We start from the raw sequence: 14,284 nt of genomic DNA on the forward strand, positions 1-14,284 counted from the left end.
ATCATTTTGTACAGGGTGTTAGCAGTAAAATAATTTATTTTAAAAATAAAATCGTGCATCAGATCATTAACATATGGCTTTGGTTAAGCAAAGTAAAATACCTGTGATATTGGACGGTTGGTCTCAATTGAAAACATCAATAACACAAATAATAAAATATGTGATTTTACACATTACATTCTAGTCTTGTGTATGCATAATTTAAATTAAAACATTTTCATAGAAATAAAAGTCCATTTTGTAATTCTACACTTTGTCTAGCTGCTATCAATTAAAAACATTTACATGTGCCAGTCTAAACACCTTCGTCTATGTAGTACTTTCCTGAGAAAAATCCTATTGCCGAGGAAATTGTGACTTTTCACATTCCTGAAAGGAAGCTGAAAAATAGCAATCAATTGTCAACTTCAAATGTACAAATTAATTTGAATATCTAAACAAAACTGACATGAAACTAATGCTGAAGTAACTATTTCTAGGACTGTTACACAGGATCCTTTTGAAATCTAGACTAGGTGAGCAACAGTTTCTGTGAGATGTGTGTGTGTGTGTGTGTGTGTGTGTGTGTGTGTGTGTGTGTGTGTGGTCAGTCAACTACTTTAATGGAATGCACATGGCATGTGCTGCTGTGTGTTCTGGAGGAGCTTTTGCCTCCGGTGGAGCTCTGGCCCTGTTGGGAGGAGCGAGGAAACTTAGCAGCTGTGGCCTGACCGATGGTGAGCTGAAAGAGTGAAAGACAAAAAAAAAAGAAAATGTTATTTTCTGAGGGTATATGCCTACTAACACATTGATAGTATCACCTTAGAGTAACAATAGTGACACTGTCCCATACCTGTGTAACAGGATGATGGCGTTCGACTATCACAGAGCTCATGGGTGGAGCCACACCCATCACCTGGAGGTTGCCGCGTGCAGCTTTACTGACGTCAGTACGTGCAGTGATGCGAGCTGTTACAGTCTTTGAGGGTTTTTGTTGGCTGGCTGTGATGACACGACCACTGACCTGAAACAACAACAATTATCACAGCATAAACACGTGATTGTAAAGGCTTTTTTTTTTTAAACTAAACTTGAGTCATTTTGTGACCAGCAATGTGATAACCATTTATTCAATAATATAGTTACACATAGTTCTTGTGAAGGTGGACATTGTAAGCCCTGTAACAGAGTCCATAGATAGATATGTCTAATGCTAACCTGTTTGTGGGAACTTGCTGTGGCCCCAGGTGGAAGTGTGCTGTGCACCACAGTAGTGGGAGGGAGTACTTCTGTTCTGGACATGGGGGCACCAGAGCCCATCTGAGGAAAAGGGAATCAAGAGCAGGAGTTCAGGATTTAGAGTATTGAAGTCATAGTGCAGCAGATCAAAACAGGTGGAAGGATTTACAAGCGAGTTTAATAATACTGTACAAATACTAATGTTTCAGAGGTGTATACATAACAGCATTTGCACATGAAGCCAGAATTTGTGATGCATAAGGTAACAACAATAATAAAAAAAATCTAAACTGAAGCAAAAGGAAATTAAATATATGCTGATGCTAATATGCTGAGGCTGTGGGTCCTCTGCAGCAGCCACAGTTTGATTCCTTTCGCTGTGTGTCACCCCATCTCTCCTCCCACCTTCCTGTCAGTCTTCAGCTAAACTATCCAATAACACACAAAAAAATAAATATCAATTAAATGTTTTAATATTAATATTTTTTTAAAAAAGATAAGGGTCTCACTATATCCTCTGCTTCACTGTGGGAAGGTTCCGATCGGTCAAAGTGAACAGGACTGAACCGTGTGGAAGAGATGGGATACGGTTGAAGCTGAGCCAGCGAAGTAGACCCAGGCTCATCCTGAGGAGGCAGAGTATCTACACAAAGAAAAAATATTGTGTTAGACCCTGGTGGAATATATAGTTGGCAAAAGTTTCTTACAGTTACAGAACATCACCTTGATTACCAGTATCCTGTAAATGAAATACCTACTCATCTGATATTTCCTTTTGGTTGAACAAACACTTCCTATCCCTCAATACTAATGATTAAAATTGGCTGTGATTAAGCTTGAGTGGGAGAGCCTTCATCCTCTCTTGCTTGTTTGAACATATGTTAACAGTACAATTTTTAAACAGAATATGTAACAGAGAAGCCAGTGCCAACTGCACGCCCCTGCTTTGGCAAATTAAAATGGTGGCTAATTATTAATTATGCATAACTCCTACCAAGTATGAGTACTTAAATAGGCTGAATATCTCTTCATATCAGTTGGTTTTGTGTTAGTCTGGCCAGCCTCATTAATGAGAAATTATGAAGAGAAAATCAATTCCTGTTCAAAGCAATGGAAAAGTTATGCAACTAACAGCCCAGCCTGACAGAAACGAAATGGAATACATTTCAGTTTGGAAGACTCATTAAAACTAGAAGCAGATGGATGAGCAGAAGACCATGCAAGGGTTCATTTATACAAGCTAAAAACTTTGAGATCCAGTTTCAGCAGCCATGTCCTCACCAAAAATAGCAGATTAGGAACAGAGCTGTAGACAAATCCTGACTTTTGGGTGCAACATGCTCATGGCAAGAAAACAAAAACAAAACAGCAACAAAACCAAAGCTTTAGTGACATTGTGTGGTGACACCGGTGTAATGCTATGAGTTTGAGGGCAAGTACTAGACTGATTAGTGCTACTGTGCTACCATTTAAATGCTTCATAAAGCTAATAACTGCTTTGACATTGTCGATATTGTCCGTGGACCAATGGCTGGATGGCCTGTGGCTGCAAAAAATGACTCTGCGGTCACCAAATATTTCATGCAGGCCCCCCTGTGGCCACAACACAACATTACATTTCCACAAATGTCTACATTCTCTCACGCCTTGTAGTTCAACATCCTGAAAACAGCAAAGAGTACTCATCGCCGGCCTGCTCCTGATTTACCAGGGCTACTCAAGTCTGGGTTTGCTGAACCTTCTCAAAAAGCTAACATAAAGAAACTGAAACGCAAAAGGCGGACTATGAAAAACAAAACGTAAAACACAGCAACTGAAATTTAGGAGTAAATGGAAGCAGGAGCTGAAGTGGCTAGAACCTGACACATCTCAGAATGTATTGTACTGCGGTATGTGCCGCCAGTCTCCTCAATTCACTGAGAAGTCTAGAACAATGCCTTTAAGACACACAAGAAAAGTCGACAACACGTCACAGGCTGTATCAGGTTGCGTTTGATTAACTTTTCTGTGTTGTTTTTACAAGTTTACATTTGATCCACCAAAAATGTATTTTGGTCGCCACATTTAGGGGCTTAGTGGCCCCTAATGTTAAGTGTCTATCCTGCATGTCAAATATCCTGCATCACCCCAGGCCCTTAACCCAGGTCTTCACAAGGTAACATACTAGTACATAACAGTGACTGAACAGTGATTACGTTATTCAATAAAAAGGGCTATTGAACCTTTTCAGCCAATCTTCCAGTGCCACATCAAGGTTATAACCTGTGCAAATTACCCCTCAGTCAGCACTCAGTCCATCCAGTGACTCATCGCTCCATTAGATGAGCTAGTGAATGACTCCAAGAAAAGAACAAAGACACCTTTCAGTCTACTTATTCATAAATCTACACAACTGTCAATAGTACACGGTGGCACTCTATTGGAGAAATGGTGTTTCTGTCTTTTCTTGTCTTGATAGCTGCATTGAATCAATACAGCAAAGAGGCAAGGCCGACCCTTATGGTTTGTTGTGCAGAGCAGGGCTCTATTTATGTACTTTTAATGTGCTAGTTGTTTAAAAATATGGATATTCTCTAACAAAATAGGGTAATGTGGCAATTCTGTTACAGACCATGCTGATCATGAACCGCAGGTTGCTCTGGTCGTCCCTCTGTGGTCTGGAACATGCCGAGAGCCTCTATGTTGAGAGCACACACGCCCCTCATGAAGGCTTTCTTCATTGATTCCTCATAGCGCTCTCGCTCAAGTCGTAGTCTCTGGATCTCTGCCTGGGCCTTCTCTATAGCCTCACAGTGCTGCGGAGACAGGTAGCAGAGTACAGAAGGAATCAGTCATTTATCAGCTTAGATATTACCAACAATGCCTGATGTTTTCTTGCTTTCAGTCTTACACCTTTATGTTGCACCCATACATCTGTAACATCATCTTTCTCTATTTCATTGCAGTCTGTTAATCAAGTTTAGTGTGGTTATAATTCAGTGAAATGTTAAATTAAAAAATACATGTATGTAAGAAACTAATAAATCACAGTGGTGCTTTGGGTTTGCTTCACATGACTCAGCTCTGTAAATGTACAATATATTTTATTGACTACAGACTGCTGCGGTTCCTGTGATAAAACGCCTCACTGAGGTAGAGTCAAGTATCAGGCTACCCCAGGTCTTCTCCAAGTTAAAGTTAAGACTTTAAAGACATTTTGAACAAACCACTTAGAATGAAATTTAATGCCAACTCCATGACCATACTGGAAAAAGTATGACAGATATAAAGAAGAATCAGGATGCATTTTAAGTCCTAAAAAGAATACAAGTACTTGAAATTAATAAAACATTTTCTCATAATAATTACTTAACCCACTTGTATTTTGGATTCTGCTGCCACTTAGGGTTAAAACCATACTTGTCGATTCTGAATGAGCTTTCAAGGTGTACATTTTGTTTTCTTTCCTAAAAACTGACTGATTCGCACCAGAGCTTGCACACACTCCACAGTCAATAGTGTAAAGCGATACACTGACATAAACAGTACTTGCCCTGAAAAAATTTAAATTAAATTCAATACTTTTAATGCCTTTTATTGAAAATACTAAATTCTACACTTTTTAAGATACTAACGTATGAATGCAGCAATGCAGTATCATCATACACAGACTGTTTCATATGCAGGTCTTCCACCTGTTTATTTACCTCTGACAGCTTGGTCTCATAGTCCGCAGACAGGCGGCTGCAGACCTCTTCAGCCCTTGAACGGCAAGCCCGCTCCACCTTGACCTTCCAGTGTTTCTGGACCAGAGAGTGCCAGGCTAACCACACCTTCCTCTTCAGCTGCAAATTGTAGTGCTGCCGCGCTGCTTGAGCAGCATGAGCCTGGCAGGGAACCACAAGACCATGAAAATATTCACAAGGAAATAATTACACCCATAATTCATTCTTGTGCAGGTGCAGTGCATTTCCTCTCGTTGGGGCACTTTCAGTGTCATGATTTAAACAAAAACATGAGTCATCCACTAAATTTTCCGTTTTCAAGTCTTTGCATAAACAGCTATTTTGGAAATGTCAAAAAACAAAATATTTCACTTAGATTTTCTACACTTGTTAGTTTGATATACTGTACGGAACAGACTGTCCATGAGTACACTGACAAAATTTCACCTAGGTAAATTCTGTGAGAGGAGATATTTGTACATAAATATGGCATGTGCATGTTCAGTGTGCAGTGACATAGTGATGTATGGCTCTGTAACTCATGCAGTTCTGATCATTTGCATAAACCATTAAACTGCAGTGACAGTAATCTAGCAACATTAAGATACATTCACTACCAGTAATTTTACAGTCCTCTCTCACAAAATACACTATATAATAATAAAACCAACATTACTTCCTCATGGTTGAATGCCTCTGTCCTCACTCATAATGTATGCAATGAAGACTTCAAAGAAATTTAATAAAAGGTATTCGATGTATTTTTTGGGAAAATTGAAGTTATATATCACTATATTGACAAGTATGCTTCCAGTGAATAATTTTCAGTTTAAGTAAGAGAAAGTGTTACGAGTACAGAGGACTGATAGAGAGCTGGACATTCTGTCATAGTGTAGTTGACCTTTGACCTTTTGGATATAAAATGTCATCACTTCATCGTTGTATCCCCATAGGATATTTGTGTCAAATTTTGTCAGTCTTGAATTATGGCCCAAAATGTGTTTTGTGAGGTCACAGTGACCCTGACCTTTGACCACCAAAATCTAATCAGTTCATCCTTGAGTCCAAGTGGGAATTTGTAACAAATTTGAAAACATTATCTCAAGAGATATAGCATTCACATGAACAAGAAGGACAGATGGACGTACAGACAGATGGATGGACAGCACAAAAACATAATGCCACCAGTCATGGCTGTCCCTGGTGGGAGACATAAACATAGAACATAATTTGAAAACAGATTAAAAAAAAAAGACAGACCCTGAAGTGATGATTCAAACATGATTGTAAGATGTTGAGATATTATGTGTGATGTGATGTTCATTTGATCTTCTTGTTCAGCAATCACACACTTTAATTTATGTTTTTTTAAGTCCATTCCTGTGTCACATAGTAGGGCAGAAGGGTAGAAGTAGTTTTTTTTCTTTGTTATTTTTCACACTTCATGAAACATTAAATTTAAAGACTGTTTAACTTTTTGTTCTCTGTTGACTAAAATACTGTGCATTTGTATTTTATTAGTGCAACAGGAGACCAGGGAGACAAATGTGTGTTATGCAAGATTTGTGAGTTGAAAGCTTTAAATCATGTCAGAAGACTGACATAAAAGCACAAATACTGTGTAAAGCATCATGTATGCTCCTTGCATTAGAAAGGCTATGAAATTTACCCTGTCAAGAAAGGATTTTTCCCCCAAATCCATACAAAAGCCTGTGAGGACACCCGTCCCAATGGTAAATACCACCACAAATAGGTTTTCAACCTGTGGGAAAAACCACAATGTCATCAGTTTACCTCTTCTTTGGCTTCAGTGTGCTGAAGTCTCCAGTGGGTGAAGGTCTTCATCTTTTCAATCTTTTCTTTTTGTCTGTCCAACACCTGGCTCAGGTTGGCAATCACCTGAGGGAGGACACATCACACAATAAGCCTGTCAGTCTGAAAAGCAGACGAAAGTGTTCCACATCTTTTTCTTTCAAGAGTTAAAGCACGAGAGACAGAAAGTGAAAGTAACAAAAGAAATAGAGAAATAGAGGTAGGGGGCTGATAGCTTAGACATGGATTAAGCCCACCTGGTCCTACACTAAAATTTTACAACAGAAATTAAATCTCAGTGTGGCGCTTAATCCATGTCCAAGCAACCAGCACAATGTGTACTGGAGAAAGTCACCTCATCTTTTCTCTGATTGGAAATCTCGTAGGTGTGTAGCAGCCCCTTCAGGCTGTCTAGCTCCGACTTCAGGACAGCTGTCTGGGCATCGTACTTCTCCCTCTCTTTCCTCAACTCCAGCTTGTGTTTCTCCTTGAACGCCAGCCTCCACTTCCTGAGCTCAGTCAGTACATTTGACTAATTAGGGAACAGAGGGCGGGACAGTGACAGGATGTTCATTACACTACTTCAGTAAATATGAACATACTGGCATCTTCACTTGTTCTTAAATTAGATTAACATGTGTGTCAGAGGTCTTGTCACTGACAGCAACTTGTTTTGTTGGATTAATTTGTGGAGACATTAAAAAAAAAACATCCCTGGTGTAGGGTGTAGGCTGTAGGATGTGGAGTTGCATCTTATGGACGTACACTTCGGGGGTGACAAACAAAGTAGAGTCTGCCCTACTGGATGACTGTGCAGAGTATGAAAATTGCAGAGCAGTCATTAATTCTAACTTCCCAATAAAACACACAGCTATTCTTGATTCATATTGTTGAAATTGAACTTATTTTTCAAAAGACATCTCAGGCTGTTCATCATTTGTTTTGCAACCCCTGTGCAAAACAAATGATGGACAAAAAACAATGTTTTACTTCTTTATACTAAAAAAGGAGAAACTTTGCAGGTATTGTTATTTATAGATTATTATGCACTGGTTTTACTGGTCTGGCACACTTGAGCTCAAATTGGGTTGTATGTGGCCCATGAACTAAAATGAGTTTGACGTGCCTGTCAGAGGGGTCTAGAACAGGTTGCCACATGAACACGGGGGTAAATTTGGTTTTAGAGCTTATTAAAAGGCTGTGACCTCAGCTAAATTTCGATGGGGTCAAACATAACCAACTCACACAAATGTCAACATGCCTGGCTTATTTGGAAGGTAAAAAGTATTTTCTTCTTGCAGTCAAGAAAATGCCTCTGCTGCAGTTCATAGTTCTTCAGTGCCTTATCCCAGGTCAAACTGATCAGTGCTCTTTCATCAGCACCACTTAGCAAGTGATTGGTTGTCATCTGCCCTCCATGAATGAGGTGTACAACATCAGTAGAAAAGGGCAGGAAGGACACCCACCTCCTCCAAAATCGGAGACACAATTAAAAGGTCAGTGGTGACGAGTAGAGCTGTCATCTCATTCAGTGAGCCTTCATGAGAGTCCAACACTTCACATTCCCTTTATCGTCTCTGACCTCTTCCTCACATCACATATTTAGAGTGCATTGCTCTCAGTTCCTCTGGTATGTAATCCATCTCAGTGTAATTGTCTCTTTATGTTGATTTCACATGCTCGTACATGTAGTGCACATGCATTTTATACAATTATATACTGTATGATCAGAAACGTGCAGTGTCCCTGACATAAACGTAAAGGTACATTTTTTAGGACAACTACATTTTAGCTTTTTTCCACCACACTCTATTTTAGGTTTTGCAAATAAAGAGAATTTGAATAATTTGCTTACTGCACTGCTCATCAAAGGCTTAATTAATGTTCTGTTGACATTGTACACTTTTTACCACTTACAAAAATACTATTAATTATGATTCAAACATATTTTTCCACAGTTAATAAGTAGTCCATTTTAATCTATTCAGTTTATCAAAAATAAACCTGCCAGCTATTTTGCAACTGCAAAGACTCAAAACAGAACACTGCTATTATACTACTGAATGCTGTTGATCATAAATAGTTATTATTCAGCTACGTCAGAGTCCTATATGTCATGACATACAACATTACCTACAGCCAGCTCTCAAGCAACCTGCAAATAAGAGCTGCTGAATTGATTGATTGTGGGAGAAGGAGAGTTTGAGAAAGCAGACTAACCTTCAAGTTGTTGCTCCATGTGTCCAGAATGTTCTCCATCCTGTTGATGTTCTCTTCTGAGATAAACATCTCTGCCACAGTGGCCTCGAGGGGGTCTGGGCTGTTTGGCCTGGACCTCTCAGATGCTGTGTGTAACCTGTCTGAGAGAGCACATGAGAGGACGGACGCCCTGCCAGACAAGCGACCTGCCATCTCCTCAGCTGGAAGGAAGAGCAAAACAGACAGACAAGAAAATGAGAAAAGTGTTTCTAAAGTTATCTGATATCAAGTGTAGGGCTACAACTAACAATTATTTTCATTATCGATTCATCTGTTGCTGATTTTCTCGATTAATCAATTAGTACGATGGTCTATAAAATGCTAGCTAATGGTGAAAAATCCCAAAGCTCAAGGTGACATCCTCAAATGTCTTGTTTTGCCCACAACCCAAAGATTACTGTTAGCTTTGATCCATTTAATAGTTGACAACTAACTGATTAATTGAGTAATCGTGGCAGCTCTAATCAAGAGAAATTAATATACAACTTCATATCAAACCTAACCACTTTGTTTGTGTATTTTTAATTAAATTTACCATGAGGGGCTCTTAAGTGTGTGGCAGGTTCAACAATCACAGGGGAAGCCTGTGATCTAAAGCTCCTGCTAGAATGCCTCCCGTCTTTAGCTTCAGTGGAAGATTCTGACAGAAGACAGGAGAGATGAGGGAAGGAAGTCGGAGGGAGACACAATTTGAGACAGATAAAAAGGACATGATGCTAAAATAAATCTTGAATACGTGATCAAAACGAAAAGTAAAATGTAAAAGTAAGAAAACAAAAGACAGCTTAAGAACAGTGAAGGTGATGTTGAGAATGCTGATACGATGAGCATGGCTCCTCGTCCAGGAATGCATTTATGTCAATATCTTAATTAAATCCTGCAGGGGGAAGAGAGAGCCTGCACTCTAAAGAGCAGTACGGGCAGAGTGCCAGGAGATCATTACCAATCGGCCGTCTGCCTTCTACATCCCTGTGCACTACTCCATGACAGTTAAAGCACTAAACCTCCAGTGAGAGCTGCAGCTGGAGCTGGGGGGTGGGGGTGGGGGGGACTGATGGACTGTTTAAGATGTGGGTATCGTAGGGGAAAGAGATAGGGGGTACAATCTGACAGACTGATATCATATGCATCTTGACTAGACTGGTTTACAAGCTGAAAATATGAGGCTGATAAAAAACACTACATTCTTCCATGTCGTGATGCCAAATCCTTTTTGACAGCTGATCATTTGATGGGGCAGTGTCTGGAAGGGCTCAAGTTGTGTTTCTGTCAGAAAGGCTTAGTGAAAATGTGTGTATATGAATGTGTCCTGCTTACAAGAGGGACCAAAGAAGATACCTGCTGGGCGCTGTGATTTGGTGTCATCTTTTCTCTGGGATGACCGACCCTCTGAAGACAGATAGGAGGTGCTCAGCCGCTGCACGTGAGCACTGGTGAGTCTCTCAAGCTTTGGGGTGACCACAGCATAGCGAAGGAGCTCCTCATACTCATCCTGTTGATCCATACACAGGATAAAACAACACACACACACACACACACACACACACATCACATACATATACACATATAGTAAAGCTCTATTCGATATGCTAAAATTTTAGTCACCTGCAATTTCAAGACATTGGGGTGCAGTGACCCTATTAAATACAGCTTTATAGTCAGTCAATTACAACGAGCAACACAAGCAACTAAATAGGCATTTTAACAAGATCCCAGTTTAACAATATCATTTACATCACTTAGTGGGAAGCGAACTCTTTAGTGACTGTTAACACTACAAACCATTCAATCTCAATTGTCAGTTGCTGCATCAGTAGTAAACAGAGCAATTCTAATGAACATGGGTGTGTTTCAAGGTTCAATCGCTCATTTAATGGTCATTTTATAACACAAGGTTACATAACAAAGTTTAGTCTTATCATGCTGAACACACAAACGACACAGAGCAAAACATAACAAAAAAGTATTCATTTTGATGGTTTGAGGAGGAGTAAAAAGTCTTCAAGCCTGAAGAAAGAAGCACTGTTCTTAAATCAATATATGTGGTCTGGATTATTGATTGAAACTGGTTGTATATTTAAAACACAACCAGAGGATAAGTATGGAGGGAAACAAAGTTGAGGGAATATAATCTATGTAGGTGAAATAAACAATCAGTTGCTTCCCAAATTACTGTTCATGATTGTTAATAATTGTGGGGTGAGGGGTGCATGAACATTTGTTGGGTTTCTGAACTAAGCCAGCAAAAGTTTTGGAAACGCTGTGCTACACAATGCTGCTGTGTCTCCAGATCTGAGTGATGTGACTAGTGAATAACAGGATTTAAAATGGTGAATGTGTTTTTGTATAACCACCTGGAGATCAGAGGAGACAGAGCTGCCCCGATCAGAGTCCTTGGGCAGAACGGGACTGGTTGATTCCTCTTCATCTGAGGACATCTAGACAAAAATGGTTGGAACTGTTAGTTTAAGCAAACACTGCCAACAACACGAGCTAGAAATGTCAGGACACATATCTGCCTCACATTTAAGTCATAAGTTATAATACATGGTTTATACTGATTAATTTATATATTAACATAAAATGCTTGTATCTTTTTAACCCATAGAAACAAATGATAAGGTTCACCAAGACTTTATTCACTTTCTTTAACACATGGCAGTTAAATGGCAAATGTTGCAGCTTGTTTGTTAATTTGGTATAATGATGCATCAACAAATTACTGTACATACAGAACATCATGTAAAAAAACAGTATCCACCTCTTTGAAATGAGGCTGAGGGATTTAATCTTTAACAGTATCAATGTACTTAGGCTACCGCTACACCCCTGTTCATATACAGTCACAAAACATGGAAACTGAAGCTGGCTGCACTTCACAATATAACTATAACAATGGATCTTTCATGTGTGCTAATGTAAATTCGCAACTGTAACGTTAGTTAAACGCACCAAACAAAGTCTTAAAACAACCTGAAAATAGGTATTTAGCCTAATACGTGTTAGCTGCTAACTTTTTCTACATTTACAGTAAGTAATCAGCTAACTTTAATTTACGTTACAAGTTAAAACAAAGACACGTTTCCTTTTTGAACGCAACGCTAAATAACACACAACTCGTTGAATCAAGTAGCTCTAACTAGTGCTTTTTACAGTCTCCGGAAGTAAATTATAACTGTAAAAATAACGTACACACGCAGACATTATACTTGCTTTCGGAAATGTTTTACCTCATTTATACTGTTTCTATGAAGGATACCACACTTCTCCGTGGTAGTTATTCCGTCAGTTGGAAAATGCTTGCTTTGCCGTTTCAAACAGGCTGACTCTTAAACAACAGAATCTATGATTGGCTAGTGTTAGCACAGTATCCTGCTAAATCGTTTCTGATTGGCCACAGTGTTTCCGTGGTAACGGTAAGCGGAAGTACGCCGAGCTCAGCAGCTGTGCTTACTATAGAACAAATCAAAGCTCGGCTAAAACTTTTTCTGTTGTTCTGACGGTTCAGCTCATCTGCTTCACATTTATTCTGACATTCGGCAGCAGAAGCACAGTGTAGTGAGTATCATGGTACTATTCAGGCTCAACAGTCATATTAGGAGGATCATATAAGGACTTACTCATAAAGTATAATACCTGCACACACCCCTACTTCTGTCCATATCCTCATTTTTATTCATTTTTTTTTTTTTAATGTTTATAGTGTTGCTTATAATGCCAGGGTTATGATTGTACTAGTATAGAGTTGCATTTTATTTCTGAATTCAGTTTTTATGTAAATCTATTTCTTATCTTTACCAAGTATTGTCATGTTACTGCTGAGCTGGCCTGGTATTCTTGTCTCACACAGTTCATTGTACTGCTGCCCATGTGTTAACTTGCATATGATCAATAAATACTGATCCTGTAGTTATTACTGGCAGAGTGGCCTGACCACACACAATACTGCCCACAGAGGTATCCAAGGTTTACATGTCAGTGTATAAAGGGGTACATTGTTAATATAAGATTTGATAATCCCATTAATATTACAATAAAAGACATTAGAAGAAATCATTTTAAGGCAATTCCTCAGTTGGCTGTTGTGCCCATTGAAAGAGCCTACATGGTTTCCAGATTGTGAGCAGTAGTCTGACATGCGGCATAGAGATTATCTGATTAAAACTGTCACGAGGGGAAGCAATCTTACCTGTGTGAGGAAGGTGTAAGTCTTTGGGGAATACCACCACCCTGTGAACCTCCCTGTGGCCATTTCTCCGTTATTCACTTTGATAAAAGCAAACTGAATTACAGCAATGTCTTAACCCCCTGAAGCCGTAGTGCTTAACAGTATTAAGACACATATGTGGGATAGGCCTAACGGCTTGGCAGTCCCGGGCTGGGACAGACTCTGAAGAGGAGAGACATATGGTCCCTCTCAGCCGTGGCAGAGCTGCAAGCAGTACTGTTGGACTGTAGCCTCCTCGCCACCTGGCTGAGTGCTGAGAGCACTTCACTGTCCGAAGGTGTCCTGTCAGCATTGTCTCAGACCTGCAGGCTGACTTTGAAAAAGGGGAATGCATGGTTGTGACATTGGTGACAGTGTGGCAAAATCTCCCCAAAAACACCAGTTTGATATCTGTAAGTGTAAAGGTCAAGATTCAAATATTCAATCTGATACATTTCATATCAAATATACATTATGAATGAACAGAATGATTACTTAGCACCAGCAAGGCCTGGCACAGACACCCCTCAGCACACACATACACCTATTTTATTATTACATGTCTTGACAGTTGATGCAGGCTATGAATTTGAACCAGAATTGTGAGGCACAGAGGATAATCCTTGCTGCTCTGCAGGGAATGGAGGTTTCCTGTTGAATGACAGGAAGCCGTGGCTCCCACAGATTACTTATTTCCATTTCAGAGCAGATGATTCACATGTTTTGAAAGGTTTTAGTGATGTGTTCATCACAGTTTCTCTTTTAGGGTCATTTTTGTCATCCCAACTTCTTTGCTTTTTCATCACTCTGCTTTTTCAGCCATTGATGTTAAACTGCTTGTCTGCTTTTGTTAAATTAGAACAAACTGGTTAGTCATTGACAACTGCAGGATTTGTGTTTGCTTTGCGGAAGGGGCAGTGTTTTAATTTATATGTGCTGTATCTGTCGTACTGGCAACACTTTAATAACACAATACATAATGGCTAACTATTAATCTAGCGTGGTGCCCAGTCTTATGTGATATGAAATGTATGATTCTGTTTGTTTTTAATGATTGTTTGTAGCTTGTTATTAATAGCATGCT

At 39.5% G+C, this 14,284-nt stretch overlaps 1 protein-coding gene across 1 annotated transcript; it reads right to left on the minus strand.

Annotated features, from left to right (window-relative positions):
* Positions 1–4: 4 nt before the first annotated feature.
* On the minus strand, positions 5–13,245 carry poc5 (POC5 centriolar protein homolog (Chlamydomonas)). The gene is made up of 13 exons (XM_084729196.1): positions 13,183–13,245; positions 11,348–11,431; positions 10,332–10,485; positions 9,529–9,633; positions 8,955–9,154; positions 7,090–7,266; positions 6,717–6,821; positions 4,905–5,084; positions 3,830–4,013; positions 1,728–1,861; positions 1,198–1,299; positions 833–1,003; positions 5–721 (listed from the first exon to the last, which is right to left on the minus strand). The coding sequence occupies exons 1-13, from the start codon at positions 13,243–13,245 to the stop codon at positions 587–589; spliced, it is 1,794 nt and encodes a 597-aa protein (XP_084585322.1). The 3' UTR covers positions 5–586.
* Positions 13,246–14,284: the final 1,039 nt, after the last annotated feature.

The sequence above is a fragment of the Lutjanus erythropterus genome, chromosome 10 (genome assembly GCF_056507025.1).
Source record: "Lutjanus erythropterus isolate fLutEry1 chromosome 10, fLutEry1.hap2, whole genome shotgun sequence".
Lineage (NCBI taxonomy): Eukaryota > Metazoa > Chordata > Actinopteri > Lutjaniformes > Lutjanidae > Lutjanus > Lutjanus erythropterus.